This window comes from Procambarus clarkii, chromosome 54, assembly GCF_040958095.1.
Source record: "Procambarus clarkii isolate CNS0578487 chromosome 54, FALCON_Pclarkii_2.0, whole genome shotgun sequence".
NCBI lineage: Eukaryota > Metazoa > Arthropoda > Malacostraca > Decapoda > Cambaridae > Procambarus > Procambarus clarkii.
The window spans coordinates 27202852-27224454 of record NC_091203.1 but is presented as its reverse complement, the minus strand read 5'-3'; the positions used below and the strand labels follow the sequence as shown (position 1 = coordinate 27224454).

The following is a 21603-nucleotide window of genomic DNA, read 5'->3' as shown; positions in this document are numbered from 1 at the left end:
ATGGAATGAAAAGAAAGCAAGAAGTATACCTCTATACTATGATATACGGAATGAAGAGAAAGCAAGAGAAACTAGTTCCTAAAGATGAACTGGTAAAAATATAATCAGAACAACCGCTACCAATTCACAACGACATTACTTTCTCTCACTCATTCTATCCCAGTGCAATGTTGTTCGGTGTGTAGCGAATTATAACGACAAACCGGAGCAACATGCGGTATTGGGGCGTACAGCTGTGCGCCCCAAGGGAGCGCATGGCGCCTAACCTCCTGGGTAGGACTTGACAAGGTGATTCTCCTTGTCGTTAGTAACAGTGGACTGGATTGGTGGAGAGAGAGAGCTCTGCGGACGATATAATGGGATCCAATCACCGGTTCTCTTATTCCCTAGGAACGAGTATGAGAGAGAATGAGAAAGAGAGAGAGAGAAGCATGATCACTTGTAAGTGGACTTGTGAAGAGGAAGAAACTGAGGAACAGGAAGGAATAGGTTTAAGAGGAATCCAAGAATATCATTCTTACCAGTGAGAGAGAGCTTGCTTGCCTGTACTCATCTAGATGTGTTCACCTACAAGGCCTCTGCTGAGTCGTGTTGTATCTGCTGGCACCGACTTTCAAGCTAGCAGTTAATTCAGTGATTATATATATAGTCACTGAGTTAACTAATGTGATGTTCTTACATTAATATACACAGATATTGAGAGTGGAATTACCTTCATGTCTATAGAAGAGAATATATGTGTTTATCCAAGGGCTTGAGGCCAGACGTTTTGGGCTAGCCTCATGGATGAAATTTGCTGGGTGATATATAATCAAAAAGCAAGTTTCATTGGCTAATTGTGGTGCCCCATGCCCCTTTTTAAGTTGGACCGGCCCCTATTGCGACAACCATAATTACCATCAAGATTGGAATGTGGGGTTTGATTGTCTATAGAGTATTATAAAGCACAATTGTTCAGTTATTATCGACGAGTAATCGACTTTGACAACGTTGATTCAACTTAGATAATGGGAGAGAGAGAGAAAGGAAAAGGGAGGGAGGGAGAGAGAGAAAGGAAAAGGGAGGGAGAGAGAGAAAGGGAGAGAGAATGCTAGGTAGGAAGAGTAAAAAAATGCGTGTGTATGTGTGGATGGGGTGAAGATGGGGGGCGGGGGGCGGATAGATGTGGTTAGAGACTTAAGGACTGAAAAAGAGATCAGGGTTAGAGACGGCGACCCGGGCACAGCAGGGTAAAACCCCCCCCCCCCCATCAAGTGTTTGTCACAATTTTCCTTTTGCTGATCAGATAATTTGTGTTGCTGAGGCAACTTTGGCAAGAGTTGCATGGCAATTTCCAGATATGAAGCAGCGTGGCAGAACTATGACAAGTTCCAGTTTATGTTCCAGTTTATTGCAACAACAAAGTTGCAGCTCAGCAGCGTTCGGGACATGAAGCGCCGTCAAATACAGCAACAGTTGAATTAAGCAGCTCCAGTAGGAGCTGCAGAAGCAGACCCAGTAGAAGCTGCACCAATAGGAACAGCATTAAAACGGGGCTGTTCTAGCAGGCGCAGCACTAGCAGTTGCATAACCAGCAGTAGTAGCACCAACATTTGCAGCAGCAGCAGCAGCAGCAGCAGTAGCAGTAGCAGCAGCAACAGCAGCAGCAGCAGCAGCAGCAGCACCAGCAGCAGCAGCAGCAGCAGCAGCAGCAACAGCAGCAGCAGCAGCAGCAGCAGCACCAGCAGCAGCAGCAGCAGCAGCAGCAGCAGCAGCAGCACCAGCAGCAGCACCAGCAGCACCAGCAGCAGCAGCAGAAGCAGCAGCAGCAGCAGCAACAGCAGCAGCAGCAGCAGCACCAGCAGCAGCACCAGCAGCACCAGCAGCAGCAGCAGAAGCAGCAGCAGCAGCAGCAACAGCAGCAGCAGCAGCAGCAGCAGCAACAGCAGCAGCAGCAGCAACAGCAGCAGAAGCAGCAGCAGAAGCAGCAGCAGCAGCAGCAGCAGCAGCAGCAGCAACAGCTGCAGCAACACCAGCAGCAACAGCAGCAGGCAAGCAGAAGCAGCAGCAGCAGCAGCAACAGCAGCAGCAGCAGCAACAGCAGCAGCAGCAGCAGCAGCAGCAGCAGAAGCAGCAGCAGGCAAGCAGCCAAAATCAATAGTCTACGAGGCTCAGCTAGCGCTGGAAATCTTGGCCAAAATACAGGAAACAGCGTCGGCAAAAGATGCCAAAAATTACCTAAGAAAGAAAGCAAGAACAAATAAGTAAAAAAAAAAATCTTTGTTAGAGGAAGATTTAAATTAATATTTATTAAGAAACTGCAAGAATAATGCCGCGAGGAGATAAGGTAATCGCGAGAAGGAAGCAGTATGGTTCTGTTAACTATATTGGCAAGGGGTGCGAAATGGGATGCGAAGGGGCGAAGGATCCATACCCAACCCATTTAACCGTTGGGGGTCGAACTCCGACCTGCATGAAACGAAGGCATTCCCCCTGTCTCAATCAATCCACATTATTGGACAATGATTGGAGCAACTATCTTATAACCCCAAGCAATATGTTTTGAGAATGATAACAGAGATTGGAAAAAGAAAAACCAAATATATAGTAAAGATAAGATATCAAAACAAACATTTAAAGATCAGTAATGAAAACGAACGAAAGAGTTCGCAGAAGAACTTGGGAGAGACAGTAAATCGTATGATATATATATATATATATATATATATATATATATATATATATATATATATATATATATATATATATATATATATATATATATATATACACGAGAGACAACCAGCTGAGAACAAAAACTACCACCTGGGATCACCATAGCCCGTGCTACTTGGAACTCTTTGTTCCAGGTAGCGACTCTTAAACAACAACAACAACTATCTGGAGATAAGAGCAGAGGACTCTTCTCTCTAACTTGTCACTCCACTTCACATTTTAGGCAGAATAATAGTCTATTCCTATTAACAGATTTACTATTTACTGATTTACTATTAATAGTCTACTATTACCTAATTCAGTTGAGCGTAATAGTCAGCAGTTACGAGGAGCAAACGCTGTTAGTTTCACTGAATAGTACTTGGAAGGGATACGAGGACAAGGAGCTGGGATATGAGGACAAGGAGCTGTGATATGAGGACAAGGAACTGGGATACGAGGACAAGGAGCTGGGATACGAGGACAAGGAGCTGGGATATGAGGACAAGGAGCTGGGGTATGATGACAAGGAGCTGGGATACGAGGACAAGGAGCTGGGATATGAGGACAAGGAGCTGGGATATGAGGACAAGGAGCTGGGATATGAGGACAAGGAGCTGGGATATGAGGACAAGGAGCTGTGATATGAGGACAAGGAACTGGGATACGAGGACAAGGAGCTGGGATATGAGGGCCAGGAGCTGGGATATGAGAACAAGGAGCTGGGATATGAGGACAAGGAGCTGGGATATGAGGACAAGGAGCTGGGATATGAGGACAAGGAGCTGGGACATGATAACTGTGTCAAATCATTTTGACCATTGTGCATGGAAAGCTGACTTTACAGAAAGCGGTGCTGGCGCTCTATCGTCTAGTTCAAGGGGACAAGATGGCCTAATGAGAACAGCAAAGAGAAATACGAATCAGAGTCAACTTCCTTGAAGTTAGCAATTACCAAAAGAATTAAATGAAGGCTTTGCGACTCCATATCAATTTCATTCAGCTGATATACCCAGCGTCAACTACGTCATTGAAGGAAGCCACGTCTTGCCTAAGAAGAGGAACATCTTAGTAGTGAATAAGTGTAATGAGCTTAGAAGTGAGATGGTTAATGTTAGTCCTAAACGTATCTTTAAAAAAATATGTAGCGTGAAATGTATCCACACTAGCCAACTAAAGAGTACCAGGGGAGACTAGGAGGTGAAGCTAAATCGCCAACTTAAATCTCCCTTAATCTCTAACTTAAAGTCCAGGAAAATACGATTAAAAGCAAAAAAAATCCGGATTACTCGGCTGTTTTGCTACGATTAATCTCCAGTTGAAAACAGTCACATAAAGAAGGCTACATTCTCCTTTACAGCGATACATATCTAGAAGTATCACATCATTATAGTAGAAAAGGAAAGTAGAAAGTAGAAAAAGGACAAGGTAGAAGTTATTACCGAAAGTTAGAAGTCAGAACGTGATCAGTTATTCCCAGCTACGAGCCCTGTAGGAGAGAAATTAACGCGTAAATGGAGAAAAACAGACCAGTTACTCAGTTGTGAAGTTACATCTGAGGTGTTTTTCCTCTGGGTAAGACTGAAGGAGTGTTTACAGCCTCCCGATATCCTCTCCTCTTTCACACCCCACACCCCAGGTGTACCCAAGAAACCTCACCTGTTCTTCAGGATCAATTTTATTTAATGATTATAATGTTAATTTCTCCTGAATTGCTTTTCAATGAATTTGTAAAGACATCTTCGGGTTTTAGGTTTATATATATATATATATATATATATATATATATATATATATATATATATATATATATATATATATATATATATATATATATATATATATATACACAATATTGATTTGGATATTTATTAACGATGATATTGCTTGAATTAGATAACCCTCGACTTAAAATAATTCCTTGTTCAATCCCAGACCGTCCACAAGTGGTTGGCCACCATTCCTTTCCCCCGTCCCATCCCAAATTCTTATCCTGACCCCCTTCCCAGTGCTATATAGTCGTAATGGCTTAGCGCTTTCCCCCTGACAATTACCACCCTCCTTACTGTTTAGAAAATTAGTCTTCAAGCCTGATGATCTCAGGCTTGAATATTCTCTGGTTAGGATATCCTCTAGGATATTCCCTGGTTGGATATTTTTGGATATTTTATATTTATCTGGATATTTTTGGACTTGTGTACTACATGGCTTGAGTTTTGCTCGGGCTTGAATTTATCGTAAGATCAGGGAAGGCGTAATATCTTCCTGGGTTGTTCACTATATCACTGGCAAGATTTCCTGTTTGGACAACATGGAGGATGGAGGCGCTGTATATGTGTTTGTGTGTACTTATATATATATATATATATATATATATATATATATATATATATATATATATATATATACAGACTCACGAATCATTCAGACGAATGTCTCATACATACAGACTCATGATTCACACGTTCAGACTCGTGAATCAAACGTTTAGAATCATGAATCAAACGTTCAGACTCGCGACTCATACGTTCAGACTCGTGAATCAAACTCTCGAATCACACGTTCAGACTCACGAATCAAACGTTTAGACTCACGAATCACACGTTTAGACTCACGAATCACACGTTCAGACTCACGAATCAAACAATTACTCCCCTGTTGTAAATAGTTCCCGGTTCGTCACCTCTACATTAAATAATTTCAATAAAAAAAATGCATTAATAATTTTTTAAGCAGCTTAAGTTTGGGGTATATATTCATGGAGCTTGTATGATAGTTAATTGTTATTAAAATAAATAATTAATTCTGAACGATTGATTGGTTAATTGAACACTGAGGTGAATGTACGGAATTATCAGTGAATGGGGGTAGAGATAGAGAGACATGAATAAACAGAGTGAACAGTGAAAGAAAAATAAGGAAGGAATGAAAAGAAAACATTGGGTGAAAGGTATTCGTGAGCTCTCTCTCTCTCTCTCTCTCTCTCTCTCTCTCTCTCTCTCTCTCTCTCTCTCTCTCTCTCTCTCTCTCTCTCTCTCTCTCTCATATCCATCTATCTCTCTATATGTCGAGAAAGCATGTTCCAAATACTAATCACTTAGGTATGAATGATCACTCATTGAGTGAGTGAGCGAGAGTTGAAGCTGTCAAAGATTGAACGGCTTATATTGAAGCTGTCAAAGATTGAACGGCTTGTATTGTGACTGTCAACTTTTGGTCATCCATGAAGTTGTTCCAGGTTGTAAATCCTGAGAACATTTGCCTCACTCCTAACAGTAAGGCCACTGATATCTCTTCCGTTTGGATGAAAAAGAAACTATCAGGAGAAAATATGAAGCCATTACGACTATCCCACTTGAAAGGGATCAGGATAAAGATTTAGGATGGGACGGGGCGGAAAGGAATGGTGCCCAACCACTTGTGGACGGTCGGGGGATTGAACGCCGACCTGCATGAAGCGAGACCGTCGCTCTACCGTCTATCCCAAGTGGTTGAAGCAGTTTGTAATGTACTGACGAGTACAGCTAGAACAAGTCACTACAGTGTCCTGAATTTGTATAAATGATTGAAAGGGGAAGACACTCCCCCTGCGGGTCAAGACAGTGGTCCATACATAAGCTAGACGAGAATTTATACTTGAGATAAGGTCATACATAAGGTCTAGTCTAGTCTGTTCATCGCCAAAGCTTTATCAACCCCAAGCCAGTTGTTATGACACAGTGATTTGACTAGATAATAACTATGCAGTATGATATCAAATTCACCCATCCGGGTTCAGGCTTTATAACTAATGTTTTGAAACATTCACTCAGGGTGTTAGATTGTGGTAAGATAAGAGTGTTGTATAAGTATAGTGGAAACATTATCGTGGCTTTCATAATAGGCTTCATCAAAACTACGACTCGAATCTGTGTTTTTTAAGATTGCTCCTTATCTACCCGTCCTCCTAAGATTTACCAACGGCAAGAAACTGTCGCAATAACGTGCCCTTATCCTAACCTACCAGAGGAAACAATATAGAAAACGGGACAATATGTCAATTTTGCGAGCCGCTGCCATTTTCTAGTACGGCAATTTTTGACCTTACGTAGAGAATACGTCAAAATAAGACGTTCTATTAGGACGGGTTGAGGTCATCGTTTGACCCGAGCGGTTCACCGGTACAATCACCAGTACCTACAAGCACTGCAATACCTACAAGCACCAGTACCTACAAGCACCAGTACCTACAAGCACCAGTACCTACAAGCACCAGTACCTACAAGCACCAGTACCTACAAGCATCAGTACCTACAAGCACCAGTACCTACAAGCACCAGTACCTACAAGCACCAGTACCTACAAGCACCAGTACCTACAAGCACCAGTACCTACAAGCACCAGTACCTACAAGCACTGCAGTACCTACAAGCACCAGTACCTACAAGCACCAGTACCTACAAGCACTGCAGTACCTACAAGCACCAGTAGCTACAAGCACCAGTACCTACAAGCACCAGTACCTACAAGCACCAGTACCTACAAGCACCAGTACCTACAAGCACTGCAGTACCTACAAGCACTGCAGTACCTACAAGCACCAGTACCTACAAGCACTGCAGTACCTACAAGCACTGCAGTACCTACAAGCACTGCAGTACCTACAAGCACCAGTACCTACAAGCACCAGTACCTACAAGCACTGCAGTACCTACAAGCACTGCAGTACCTACAAGCACTGCAGTACCTACAAGCACTGCAGTACCTACAAGCACTGCAGTACCTACACGCACCAGTACCTACAAGCACTGCAGTACCAACAAGCACTGCAGTACCTACAAGCACCAGTACCTACAAGCACCAGTACCTACAAGCACTGCAGTACCTACAAGCACTGCAGTACCTACAAGCACCAGTACCTACAAGCACTGCAGTACCTACAATCACCAGTACCTACAAGCACTGCAGTACCTACAAGCACTGCAGTACCTACAAGCACCAGTACCTACAAGCACCAGTACCTACAAGCACTGCAGTACCTACAAGCACCAGTACCTACAAGCACCAGTACCTACAAGCACTGCAGTACCTACAAGCACCAGTACTTACAAGCACCAGTACCTACAAGCACCAGTACCTACAAGCACTGCAGTACCTACAAGCACCAGTACCTACAAGCACCAGTACCTACAAGCACTGCAGTACCTACAAGCACCAGTACCTACAAGCACCAGTACCTACAAGCACTGCAGTACCTACAAGCACCAGTACCTACAAGCACCAGTACCTACAAGCACTGCAGTACCTACAAGCACCAGTATTGCCTTGGGCCAATCCCAGCCCTTAAAGCTGGCCTGGTATGTACTGAGGTAAGCAATTGCAGGGGGTTGAGCTCTGGCTCTTTGGGCCCGCCTCTCAACTATGAACGGATTTTTTTTTCACACACACATACACAGGAAGCTGCCAGTAACAACTATCCAACTCCCAGGTACCTATTTACTGCTAGGTCACAGGGGGACATCAGGGTGAAAGAAACTACCCATTTATTTCCGCCATCGCCAGGTGGATTGATCCCCGGACCCCAGGACTACGAATCCCGGGCGCCGTCCACTCAGCCACCAGGCGTCCAGTGTGGTGGGATGAGCATGGTAGTAGTGCAGTGCGAGACCTTACAACACTGGGATATATTTCGTGCGAGCAGTGAGGTGCCAGCCATTACTCTCCGGTGACATTTGCAGTTGGTCACTGGGCACTGTAGTGACTCCAGTGTGAATAGAGACATGCACAGTGACATGATAGCAGTTCACCACTAATATATATATATATATATATATATATATATATATATATATATATATATATATATATATATATATATATATATATATATATATATATCACTGATATATAGTGATATCCTCACTATTTATCATCACTGCTCAATCAAATCACCGTGATTTGAAATCACTCAAATCTCATTTCAATAATTGCGTTGTTTACCTGAAGCTGATTGAAGCTTACCTGAAGCGGTTGATTAACTAGTTTACCTACACCAGAGTACTTTGGGGGGTGGGGGGGGGGGGTTTACATGTGCACCTTGGGCTACCTTTTCAATATAAGCCTCCAGACATATTGGGGATTCAGTGGAATACCAGGTTGTATATCTTGTATAACATGTCGTGGCTCAGTGGTACGGTGCGCTACTGGGAGTACACCTCAGTGATATAAGACTGATAATGTGTAGTGTGTGTGTCCTGCGACACATGAGAAGAACACGAGGAGCTTCCAGACATTTAGCAATAGTCAAATTAATTTCCTGTTTTCAGTAAAAAGATTTGTTCGTCTTTGGCACGAACTTAAAGTCACTTACGAATGTTGGCATACTTTATAACGTAAACTTTGTTTTTAGTAGTAGTCTGGACACTTATTAAAGTTTAAGCAATCTTAGAATTTCAGATTTTTTTCAGTAACTTTAAAAATCTCAGTGAAAAAAAAAACAGTTTTGTCCATTCATAATATATATAAGAATCTTAGGAGCGTTTCATTGCTGTCTTGACTGCTGTCGCGTCTGCCATTTTCCCACTTGGACTGGTCGTTACAGCAAGGGCCTTGCATCTTATCGTGTCAGCGTTCGATCCCCTATGGTCTAAGTACTTGGGCATTGTTCCTTTATTTCGTTCTACGTTCCTAGTTCCTCCTCCAAATATCCCTTCCAAGTAATATATAATCCGACTGGCTTGGCGCTTCTCTCTGATAATTATCACACTTGGACTCACTTGGACTTGGACTTCATTTGGACATCAAAAAGTGTAGCTTTTTGTAGAGTCATCAATTAATCCCGAGATGGTGCAAGTGGGTAGGTTCCTTCCGTCTGCCCTTATATCCCAGATCCTCTGCCCTTATATCCCAGATCCTCTGCCCTTATATCCCAGATCCTCTGCCCTTATATCCCAGATCCTCTGCCCTTATATCCCAGATCCTCTGCCCTTATATCCCAGATCCTCTGCCCTAATATCCCAGATCCTCTGCCCTTATATCCCAGATCCTCTGCCCTTATATTCCAGATCCTCTGCCCTTGTATACCAGATCCTCTGCCCTTGTATCCCAGATCCTCTGGCCTTATATCCCTTCTCAGTGCTGAGTATTCATACTGGCTAAACATTTTCACACACATAAATACCTATAAGCTTAACTCACTCTATTTCCCTTTGATAAAATGACAAGAAATGAAAAATATTAACAGTGTATGATTATTTCAGCGTAGCGCTGCCATCATCGCGAGTATACAAATGTACATTTCATACAAATCAACAGAACACACCAACAAAATCTCTGAAATGGAGCCGTCAAATAGGAGAGAGAGAGAGAGATCAGGAGGAAAATCCAATTCATTATCTGCCCCTCTAATTACAATTATTACTTAACCTATACCTGTAATAGGTGAATGAATTACTTAACCTGTACTTATAATAGGTTAAGTAATAATTGTAATTACGAAGCAATAAGATGCTTATCTTAACATACTAAGAAGGTTAGGTAAGGTCGGTGTTTTCTATGAAGCTTTTCAAGGTAAACTAGTATGTTTAGTATGTCACATATGCACGTATTTAATAAGTCAATATTGACTGTAAGAAAGTGCGAGAACAGGTTGAAAAGTGGCGTTCACGTGGTGTTTTGTATTCATCAACATTAAATACAAGATAACAGAGGACATTAAATACAAGATAACAGAGGACATTAAATACAAGATAACAGAGGACATTAAATACAAGATAACAGAGGACATTAAATACAAGATAACAGACGTGTGTTGAGAGGGAACGTTCATCCAGAGTGCTTGCATCTCAGGCTTCACCAACCCGCCCGGATCCACCCCATTACCTGCTGATCAGCTGATACAGGTCAATATGGGCCAGCATCCCTCCTGGAATGTTGGGCTCTGAGGCTCTGGCCGGCCCATCTACAGAGTGCCAGGCATCACTTGACGGAGAGAAGGGAGAGAGAAAGGAAGGAAAAGTAATGATATTTAGAAAGAAGCAGAGTGGAGAGTGGACTTTTTCATCAAAGAAGAAAAGGAGAGAAAATTCCTTCTCTATTCATATCAGAAAAACTGATATAAATAGAGAAGGAATGTATGAAATACGAAAATAATAGAGATACAAAATTACTTTCGGAAATGCTAATATACACCTGCAATCTATATCTATAAGAGTGTATGTATGTGTCTCTGCTTATTTCTTTGTCTCTCAAATTCTACGAGTTTGGAGCCCAGACACTAGGGGCTAGTCTAATTAAATTTTGTAGAATAAAAGGAATTTCATATATGGAGTATCACATGGTGGTGGGCGTCGACCCCATGCCATCCTTGAAGTGGGTTTGGCCCCTATTCTTCTTTCAAAGAAGTGTATATGAAATGTTCCGCCCAGAGTCCGTAGACTTTAGGATTAGTTTAAATATTAGTGAATTCAGATACTGCATGAACTTTGAAAACTTATGTTCAGATAACAGTTCTGTATTCTGGCCAAAACCGTATGGATAAAGTGATGGAGAACAATAGAATTAACATATTATTTTATAAAATGTTATAAAAATAAACTTCTAGGTGTGTCATTTGGCTGTTTTACACGCCGAAAAAAATATATATTTATCTTAAAAGGGGTACTACCTCTTGTGCAAGTGTAGGGACCCATAGCCTCGGAGAAGAAAATAAAGAGTACTCAGAGAAGACCTTGTGAATCCTCACTGAAGACTTTGATATTTTTTTCTCCTAGCACCCCTATTCTCTTATATCCCTATTCCTATCAATATATATATATATATATATATATATATATATATATATATATATATATATATATATATATATATATATATATATATATATATGTATATATTTGCCCCCACCTTTAAATTGCTTCAGTCCCAATTCCGCCGCTCCTTCTCAAGTGCTTTAAACTTCCGTCTCTGTGAATCTGTGTAGCACAAGACCCTGATTACCCTGCTGCACAGTTCCGTCTCTCTCTCCATACTTATCATCTTCCCCAGCGTGTCGTCTGAACCCCCCCCACCCCCTCTTCCCCTCCTCCTCCTCCTCCTCCTCCTTCCCTCTGCTTCTCACCCCAGCCCGGAGCGCAGACACAGTCTCGACGCAGTGTTATGAAGGGGAACAGGTTTGGCACGAGGCATCTTCAAACATTACTTCTGGGTTCGGTCTGGAGACTCTCCTGATTGTCTTCTGCTAGGCTGGTACCATCTGTCCATTTTCTATAAAAGATTGTTTCACAGTGTTTATTATTTTTTGAGGGGTCATGTTTTAGGATTAATTTATTTTTTTTTTTTTTAATTTTGTTACGTGGCGAAATTATTTTTGGCAAGTTTTTAAGTTTCTTCGTGAAAGTTTGTTAATAATAAAATCAAGTGAGTTTTCAGCTTAGGTTTTGGAGGTGGGTTTTTGCCTTATTTACTTGAAATACGATTTAATCTTATTTTTATTATAAGATTTAGATTTAAGTTCCTTCAGTTAAGATGTTTTTCCTTCGTGTTTCATAATATTTTTTTCCTTAGTGCTTACATGAGTTACTTTAAATTTATCTTATATTTTGTTATATTTTTATATTTATATATACAAGAATTCTTTCATTTTTGTAAAGCTATTAATGCGTACAGCGGTTCAGGCAGGTCCTTAATCTCAGTTTTTCCCTGGAATACGACCCGCCAAATCGTTTAACAAGCAGGTACCAGTCACTACTTGGGTGAACAGAGGCAACAGTTAAGGACTGGCGCCCAGTCAACCCTCCCCAGCCAAGATACGAACCCAGGCTAAAGGGCTCGCGAAGCACCAAAGGAATGTTTTACCTCTGCGCCACGAGGACTGTATATATGTATTCCAGTACATATTTGATTACATTTTCGATTGATATGTTTAGGTTAGTGGTGTATCCATTATTTTTTTGTTCATTGTTCTAATGCTGCCTTATTTTATTTATTCTCATGCTTTTATATTATTGTTCATAAGGAGTTTTGAACTCTTTATTGTTCATAAGGAGTCATTTATTATTGTTCATTAGGAGTCATTTATTATTTATTGTTCATTAGAAGTCATTTATTATTTATCGTTTTCAAGGTCCCCCAACCACCTTGTAATAAACAATTTATTGTTTACAAGGAAGTCTCCTGAGTCTCTCAACCTGAAAACAACTGAATACTCTATTTACAATTTTTATCAATTAATCAAAAAGTCCACAAGACCTGCTAACAAAATAATTTCCTCATCCCTAATGAAAGAGGGACTTTTACACATCGTGTCAGGATGGGATTTATATGCATCACATTAGTAAAATCATTAGAAATCACGAAATACCATTAGGGCTTCATTACTTTTCCCGGCTTGACAAGGTACTCACATTACACAATGGCACAAGCTGGCGTAGTGTCCTCTCTCTCTCTCTCTCTCTCTCTCTCTCTCTCTCTCTCTCTCTCTCTCTCTCTCTCTCTCTCTCTCTCTCTCTCTCTCTCTCTCTCTCTCTGTCTCGAGGTCTATTTCCGGTAAACAGGTAACGTTTCAATATAAGAAATATATAGTAACCATTTATTAATTTTCATTTTAATTATCTGTATTTCTACCATTATATATATATATATATATATATATATATATATATATATATATATATATATATATATATATATATATATATAAATATATATATATATATGTCGTACCTAGTAGCCAGAACACACTTCTCAGCCTACTATTCAAGGCCCGATTTGCCTAATAAGCTAAGTTTTCATGAATTAATTGTTTTTCGGCAACCTAACCTACCTAACCTAACCTAACTTTTTCCGCTACCTAACCTAACCTAACCTATAAAGATAGGTTAGGTTAGGTTAGGTAGGGTTGGTTAGGTTCGGTCATATATCTACGTTAATTTTAACTCTAATAAAAAAAAATTGACCTCATACATAATGAAATGGGTAGCTTTATCATTTCATAACAAAAAAATTAGAGAAAATATATTAATTCAGGAAAACTTGGCTTATTAGGCACATCGGGCCTTGAATAGTAGGCTGAGAAGTGCGTTCTGGCTACTAGGTACGACATATATATATATATATATATATATATATATATATACATATATATATATATATATATATATATATATATATATATATATATATATATATATATATATATATATATATATATATATATCGTACCTTGTAGCCAGAACGCACTACTCGGCCTAGTATGCAGGGGTTGATTTGCCTAATAGGCAGAGTGATTTTCGTCATTTTCAAAACATTGTTTCGAATTTGTTTATGTGAATTAGAATTGTTATATTAATAACATCCTGACTTAGCTATGTGAGACTTAGTGATACCAATCACCAGTACCTACAAGCACCAGTACCTACAAGCACCAGTACCTACAAGCACCAGTACCTACAAGCACCAGTACCTACAAGCACCAGTACCTACAAGCACCAGTACCTACAAGCATCAGTACCTACAAGCACCAGTACCTTCACCAAGCACCAGTACCTACAAGCACCAGTACCATCACGAAGCACCAGTACCTTCACCAAGCTCCAGTACCTACAAGCACCAGTACCTACAAGCACCAGTACCTACAAGCACCAGTACCTTCACCAAGCTCCAGTACCTACAAGCACCAGTACCTACAAGCACCAGTACCTACAAGCATCAGTACCTTCACCAAGCTCCACTACCATCACCCATCACCAGTACCTACAAGCACCAGTACCTACAAGCACCAGTACCTACAAGCACCAGTACCTACAAGCACCAGTACCTACAAGCATCAGTACCTTCACCAAGCTCCACTACCATCACCCATCACCAGTACCTACAAGCACCAGTACCTACAAGCATCAGTACCTACAAGAACCAGTACCTACAAGCACCAGTACCTACAAGCACCAGTACCTACAAGCACCAGTACCTACAAGCACCAGTACCTACAAGCATCAGTACCTACAAGCACCAGTACCTTCACCAAGCACCAGTACCTACAAGCACCAGTACCATCACGAAGCACCAGTACCTTCACCAAGCTCCAGTACCTACAAGCACCAGTACCTACAAGCACCAGTACCTTCACCAAGCTCCAGTACCTACAAGCACCAGTACCTACAAGCACCAGTACCTACAAGCATCAGTACCTTCACCAAGCTCCACTACCATCACCCATCACCAGTACCTACAAGCACCAGTACCTACAAGCACCAGTACCTACAAGCACCAGTACCTACAAGCACCAGTACCTACAAGCATCAGTACCTTCACCAAGCTCCACTACCATCACCCATCACCAGTACCTACAAGCACCAGTACCTACAAGCATCAGTACCTACAAGAACCAGTACCTACAAGCACCAGTACCTACAAGCACCAGTACCTACAAGCACCAGTACCTACAAGCACCAGTACCTACAAGCACCAGTACCGCCAAGCACCAGTACCTACAAGCACCAGTACCTACAAGCACCAGTACCTCCAAGCACCAGTACCTACAAGCACCAGTACCTACAAGCACCAGTACCTACAAGCACCAGTACCTACAAGCACCAGTACCTACAAGCACCAGTACCTTCAAGCATCAGTACCTACAAGCACCAGTACCTACAAGCACCAGTACCTTCAAGCACCAGTACCTACAAGCACCAGTACCTACAAGCACCAGTACCTACAAGCACCAGTACCTACAAGCACCAGTACCTACAAGCACCAGTACCTACAAGCACCAGTACCTACAAGCATCAGTACCTACAAGAACCAGTACCTACAAGCACCAGTACCTACAAGCACCAGTACCTACAAGCACCAGTACCTACAAGCACCAGTACCTAGAAGCATCAGTACCTACAAGCATCAGTACCTACAAGCATCAGTACCTTCACCAAGCTCCACTACCATCACCCATCACCAGTACCTACAAGCACCAGTACCTACAAGCACCAGTACCTACAAGCATCAGTACCTACAAGCACCAGTACCTACAAGCACCAGTACCTACAAGCACCAGTACCTTCACCAAGCACCAGTACCTACAAGCACCAGTACCTACAAGCACCAGTACCTACAAGCACCAGTACCTACAAGCACCAGTACCTTCACCAAGCAGCAGTAAGAGTGAAGCAAGAGCCAAGCCTTCATACAAGAAAGAGTCAAGTTTCTCACTTGGTTAACGAGGCGTCATATTTTGTTTCAAAATCCTTAATTATGTCCAAGTTTTGTCTCCTAATCTGGTCTGGCCCGAGGAGCGGAGGAGAAAATATTTTTCATTCGCTTGAAAATCATATTTTCTTTCGGTAAAGTGTTTTTTTGTTTTATTTTCCGGATTACTGAACTCTGTCTGTATGCAAATTGCATCACACAGTTAAAATGAGAGACGTTCAGATTAGCAAACTCCATATTCTCTCTAAAGTGAGAATTTATTAACTGGATTAAAGAGTTATTTTATATATTGTCTTCATATTTACTTAAGTAAAGCAAGGTGGTCACTGAGGGGAAAATATTCGAGGAGGAGGAGAAGTTTTGCTTAAAGTTGCTTTGATTTTATAGAACTCAAGCCGATGGAGTTTCTAGGAGGAACTTAAACTTCTTAGGAGAAAAATGTGTAATGAACCTGGAGTGTGTCTTTTCTGATAGTTAATTGATTCCTGGGGTGAGAGCTGAGTCTCTGGTCTCAATAGGACCTGATCTGTGATGAGTCTGTGGGGCCTGTTGGACATGATCTTTGATGAGTCTGGGAGCCTATTGGACCTGATCTGTGATGAGTCTGTGGGGCCTGTTGGACATGATCTGTGATGAGTCTGTGGCCTCTATTGAACATGATCTGTGATGAGTCTGTGGAGCCTATTGGACCTGATCTGTGATGAGTCTGGGGAGCCTATTGGACATGATCTGTGATGAGTCTGTGGCCCCTATATGACAAGATCTGTGATGAGTCTGTGGAGCCTATTGGACATGATCTGTGATGAGTCTGTGGAGCCTATTGGGCATGATCTGTGATGAGTCTGTGGACCCTATACGACAAGATCTGTGATGAGTCTGTGGACCCTATACGACAAGATCTGTGATGAGTCTGTGGACCCTATTGGGCAAGATCTGTGATGAGTCTGTGGCCCCTATTTGACAAGATCTGTGATGAGTCTGTGGCCCCTATATGACAAGATCTGTGATGAGTCTGTGGCCCCTATTTGACAAGATCTGTGATGAGTCTGTGGCCCCTATATGACAAGATCTGTGATGAGTCTGTGGCCCCTATATGACAAGATCTGTGATGAGTCTGTGGCCCCTATATGACAAGATCTGTGATGAGTCTGTGGCCCCTATATGACAAGATCTGTGATGAGTCTGTGGCCCCTATATGACAAGATCTGTGATGAGTCTGTGGCTCCCATGATAAAGGGCAAGACATACGCCGAGTCTGTGGAATCCACAAGATAGAATTCGTGTTTTATTATTGCCTTGTCTTTCTTTTCTGTGGTTCTAACATCTCTTTTGATCATCCTGACAAGTATTCCCACAGTTGTTTAAATCAACATATTTACAAAGATCTATTCGCACCTATGTTCCAGCGTTCGATCTTTCAATAAATATAACATCTATTAAAAAATTGAATATACACTAATTTCTCGGTTAACTCTTGAAACATCAATGTATTTACCCATACATCAACGTTTCAGTATGCTTCCTCCTCGAAGTTCAGCATTTTAGTAGCTATATTTAAACGTGGGTTGTCGTATCCGTAGACTTATGCACCATTCCAATTAGAATTAATATAATTGTGTATACTCCCACCAAAGACGCCAGAGAGAAAATGAGATCAAGCCAACAGGCTTGAACAAGTTGCATAAAGTTATTATTCTCTGCCATTAGACCCTTAGGAAATGGATCATTGGTGTCATAATACTACACAAAAAGCACATATGAGACACCTTGTTAGTCAAGCCAATGAAAGCTTCCAAAGCCCAAATAACATGTCGAGGGAAATGCAACATTGACACAACCTTAATGCATCTTGCGTGCACACTCACCGAGTGTGCACGCAAGTACACACTCGGTGAGTACAGTACAAGTAAGTACTGTAGTACTTATAAGTACAGTAACAATTCAGTTACTGTAGTACTTACAAGTACAGTAACAATTCAGTTACTGTACAAGCAACAATTCATCAATAACAAAGACCTGACAGAACAGGTATACCTCGTGGACACAGGGTCTTCTACACCCAACAAATCCTCATGATCAATTACAGTCCACCAAGCATCCCAGCCCACCTACTAATGACCCAACAATCCTCGCTAAGAAAGGCCACCCACTTGCCGACGACACTTAAGAAATGACAAGGGGGGAAAATTGAGATTTTTTCAGAAAATCCTTATGACATTCTCGCAGCTTTTCTGAACACTTCCACATATCATGTAGTGTAATCAAATCACTTCTAAACGCATACAGTGGCGACGGTTATCTAGACCAGGCCACCAACATCATCATCTTTAAAACGGGACACAAACTTCAGCCTCTCTAAAATAGGGAACTAACATCATCATCTCTAGTGCAGATCAACATCATAGCCTCTAGAACAGACCAACATCAACCCCTCTAGTGCAGATCAACATCATAGCCTCTAGAACAGACCAACATCAACCCCTCTAGTGCAGATCAACATCATAGCCTCTAGAACAGACCAACATCAACCCCTCTAGTGTAGATCATCAACATCATATCCTCTAGAACAGACCAACATCAACCCCTCTAGAGCCACAAACATCATGAACTCTGATGTGCTAACTCAACTTCAAACTAATTCATGAGTGTATAACATAAGCAAATATTTAAGTGAATAATTCATAGAAGTTAATTCAAGTGTGGTTTATCTTAGAAGATTAATGGTTGATGTTATGTTTAAGATGCTGATAAGTCGTGTTATTCTAGGACGCTGATGACTAATGTCATCTAATAGGATGATGTCTAGCGTTATCTTAGGAGGCAGATGACTAGTTTGATCTTAAGGTAATGAGTAGTGTTATTTTAGGCTGATGAATTCTATAGTTATCTTAGTAGGCAGTGTCATCTTAGGCTGATCCCTGGAAACACAAACCGAAACTGTCTCTATTTTCCGCTTGTTACAACTTGTAATAAAGTTGTTACATCTTGGCTTAACGTGTTTATGACGTATTAGAACGCTGTTACAACTTGCTATATTGGTTTTTATAACTGGTTAGGAGGTGTTAAAACTTGTTCGAACGTTGTACCAACGTCGTAGTTTCGGTGTGTGTTTGGCGGGATGATGAGTAGTGTAATATTAGTAGATTGATGACTAAGGTTATCATAGATTGATGAATGCTAGTGTTCACTTAACTTGATAAATTCTAGTGTTATCATAGGTCAATAACTAGTCTTAGTTTAAGAGGTTGATGCCAGCATTAATTTAAGAAGTTGATATGATCTACCTACAATTTAGGTAGAGATGAATGAAGATGAGAGAGTGAAGATGAGAGTGAAGATGAAATATAGAAGAGAAAAACAACAGACGTACATATACGGACGATGAGTCACAATAACGTGGCTGAAGATATGATGACCAAACTACTCATCAAAAGATGAATAGACGACGATGTTTCGGTCCGTCCTGGACCATTATCAAATCGAATGGTCCAGGATGGACCGAAACATCACTGTCTCCTCCTGTTGACCAGACCACACACTAGAAGGTGAAGGGACGACGACGTTTCGGTCCATCCTGGACCATTCTCAAGTCGATCGTCTCCTCATCTTCTGATCTGTGGTGTAATCATCAACAGACGTACAAGTGACTCATCACTATGAAAGCTAAGAGAAAGGCGAAAGTAATAAAGAACTAGAAAAGAGTGACAATGATAACTTTCAAACAACTTCTTTAGTATTGATTTCATGTCTTCAAATGTGTCTGTAATATTTTCCAGTTGCGTCACTCAAGTTGCGTCTTTGTGGTCTCCAGATAAACCTGTTAAGTTTATTGTTGCGACTTAAAGTTACGTCTCTCAAGCCTCCAAATGAATATCTAAAGATTTCCACTTACGTCTTAAAGAACGTCTTAATTGTATTCACATAAAATTGAAAACTTAGAGACATTTTTCCTATGTTTATATCTCCAAATTTATCCGTCTTTAGTGTCCTCTTTATATATATTTCAAATTATGTCTTTAATCATATTTCTAAGATTATATAAACAGAGGATTCTTATATAATTCTCCAAATAAATATGCAAATCTATCTGCATATGTCTTGAAGCATGTCTCCAATTAGGTCTCAAGTACACCTACTAAGTGTGTTCCCAAGTGTGTGTAGCAGAATGCCTGTGAATGATGTCAAGGCTCAAGATAATACCCCTCATATATTCATGAGGCCTTGGTGAGAGTGGGTGATGCTTGTCGCCTCAAGAACCCCTCCCCATCCCCCCTCACTACTCCTTCCACCCCTCACACCTCATCTAAATAATGAGGCTCTTCAATAATCGTAAAAGTTCTCATTTACCTCAACGTTCCAAAATTATCACCAAGAATTCATCTCAGAAAATTCGAGTCCCACAATTTACAAAAATTTGTGTATTTCGGATCTTGTTAAAAAGCATGATGTTAATTTGTTTGGTATTTTCTCGAGAGCAAAAACGTCTTTGAAAGGTGGATTATTGGATCTCATGAATCAGGTAAACACACGCTTTAAATCCTTTAGTTATTCAAGGGAAACTATTTAAAATCCTTAAAGATTTTCCTTTAAGGTAAGGCAACCAATCCCTTAACTGCTTGAGAATACGTTCAGATGAGCCTGAGAAACGAGGTAATATCCTGTGCTTGAGGATTACAAGCTCACAGGTAATAATTGACGTCTACAACAATGCAACTATCATTGTTATAATGACATCTTCATTGTCAATAATGAGCAAGCATTATCTTCGTCTCTATCAAACTCCAACAGCATTTACCATAAGACAAAGCATCATAACAATGATTACATATGCTCTTCTTGACATTATAATCGTATAATGAATGTGATTATAATGAGCTTGGTGATTCAGGCTAATCAAGACATATGAACCTAAACTCAGAGACATACACCTTACCTGCCACGCAAACACATAGCAAGATGAATGGTTTGTACGCGGATGGAGCTCCAGCTATATGCGGAGAAATGCTCACTGAAATGCATATTGTCGTCTGATAAGGAAGAATTAATCTTCGGTTATGTATTTACATAATGTTAGCTGACACAGGGTGAAGGACTGACTTATATTAGCACATACCATCATCCATGAGCACCCAGCATCCATCAAAACCCACCACCATCCATCAGAATCAGTATCCACCAGCCACCATTTACATCCATTAACACCCACGAGAATCCATCGGTTCTTACGAGTATTAAACAACACTCACAGTTATCCATCAGCAGCCTCCAGCATCCATCAGTAGCCTCCAGCATCCATCAGCATCCACCAATGCCCAATTAATAATCACTGTAGACTTCAACTATGGAAAGATTGACTTGAAGAAGGAGATAGGGTTTAAATAAGGAGATAAACAAATTAACAGATGAGCTAATGAACTCATCAAGAAATCAACAATGATACACTTGACCAGACCACACACTAGAAGGTGAAGGGTCGACGACGTTTCGGTCCGTCCTGGACCATTCTCACAATCGACTTGAGAATGGTCCAGGACGGACCGAAACGTCGTCGTCCCTTCACCTTCTAGTGTGTGGTCTGGTCAACATACTTTAACCACGTTATTGTGACTCATCGCCTGCTAAGGAGATATATGCTAGAGATGAGCATTACTGAGGCTGCAAATCCAGGCAGAATCACATCATGGACACTAGAAGCCACTAACTCACTACGAGTCGCAGGGAACGGAGGAA

At 41.1% G+C, this 21603-nt stretch overlaps 1 protein-coding gene across 1 annotated transcript; it reads left to right on the top strand.

Annotated features, from left to right (window-relative positions):
- The first annotated feature begins 212 nt into the window (after positions 1 to 212).
- On the top strand, positions 213 to 15546 carry LOC138352767 (uncharacterized). Its single transcript, XM_069305356.1, has 2 exons — positions 213 to 217; positions 14037 to 15546. Exons 1-2 carry the CDS (start codon positions 213 to 215, stop codon positions 15544 to 15546), a joined length of 1515 nt encoding a protein of 504 aa, XP_069161457.1.
- Positions 15547 to 21603: the final 6057 nt, after the last annotated feature.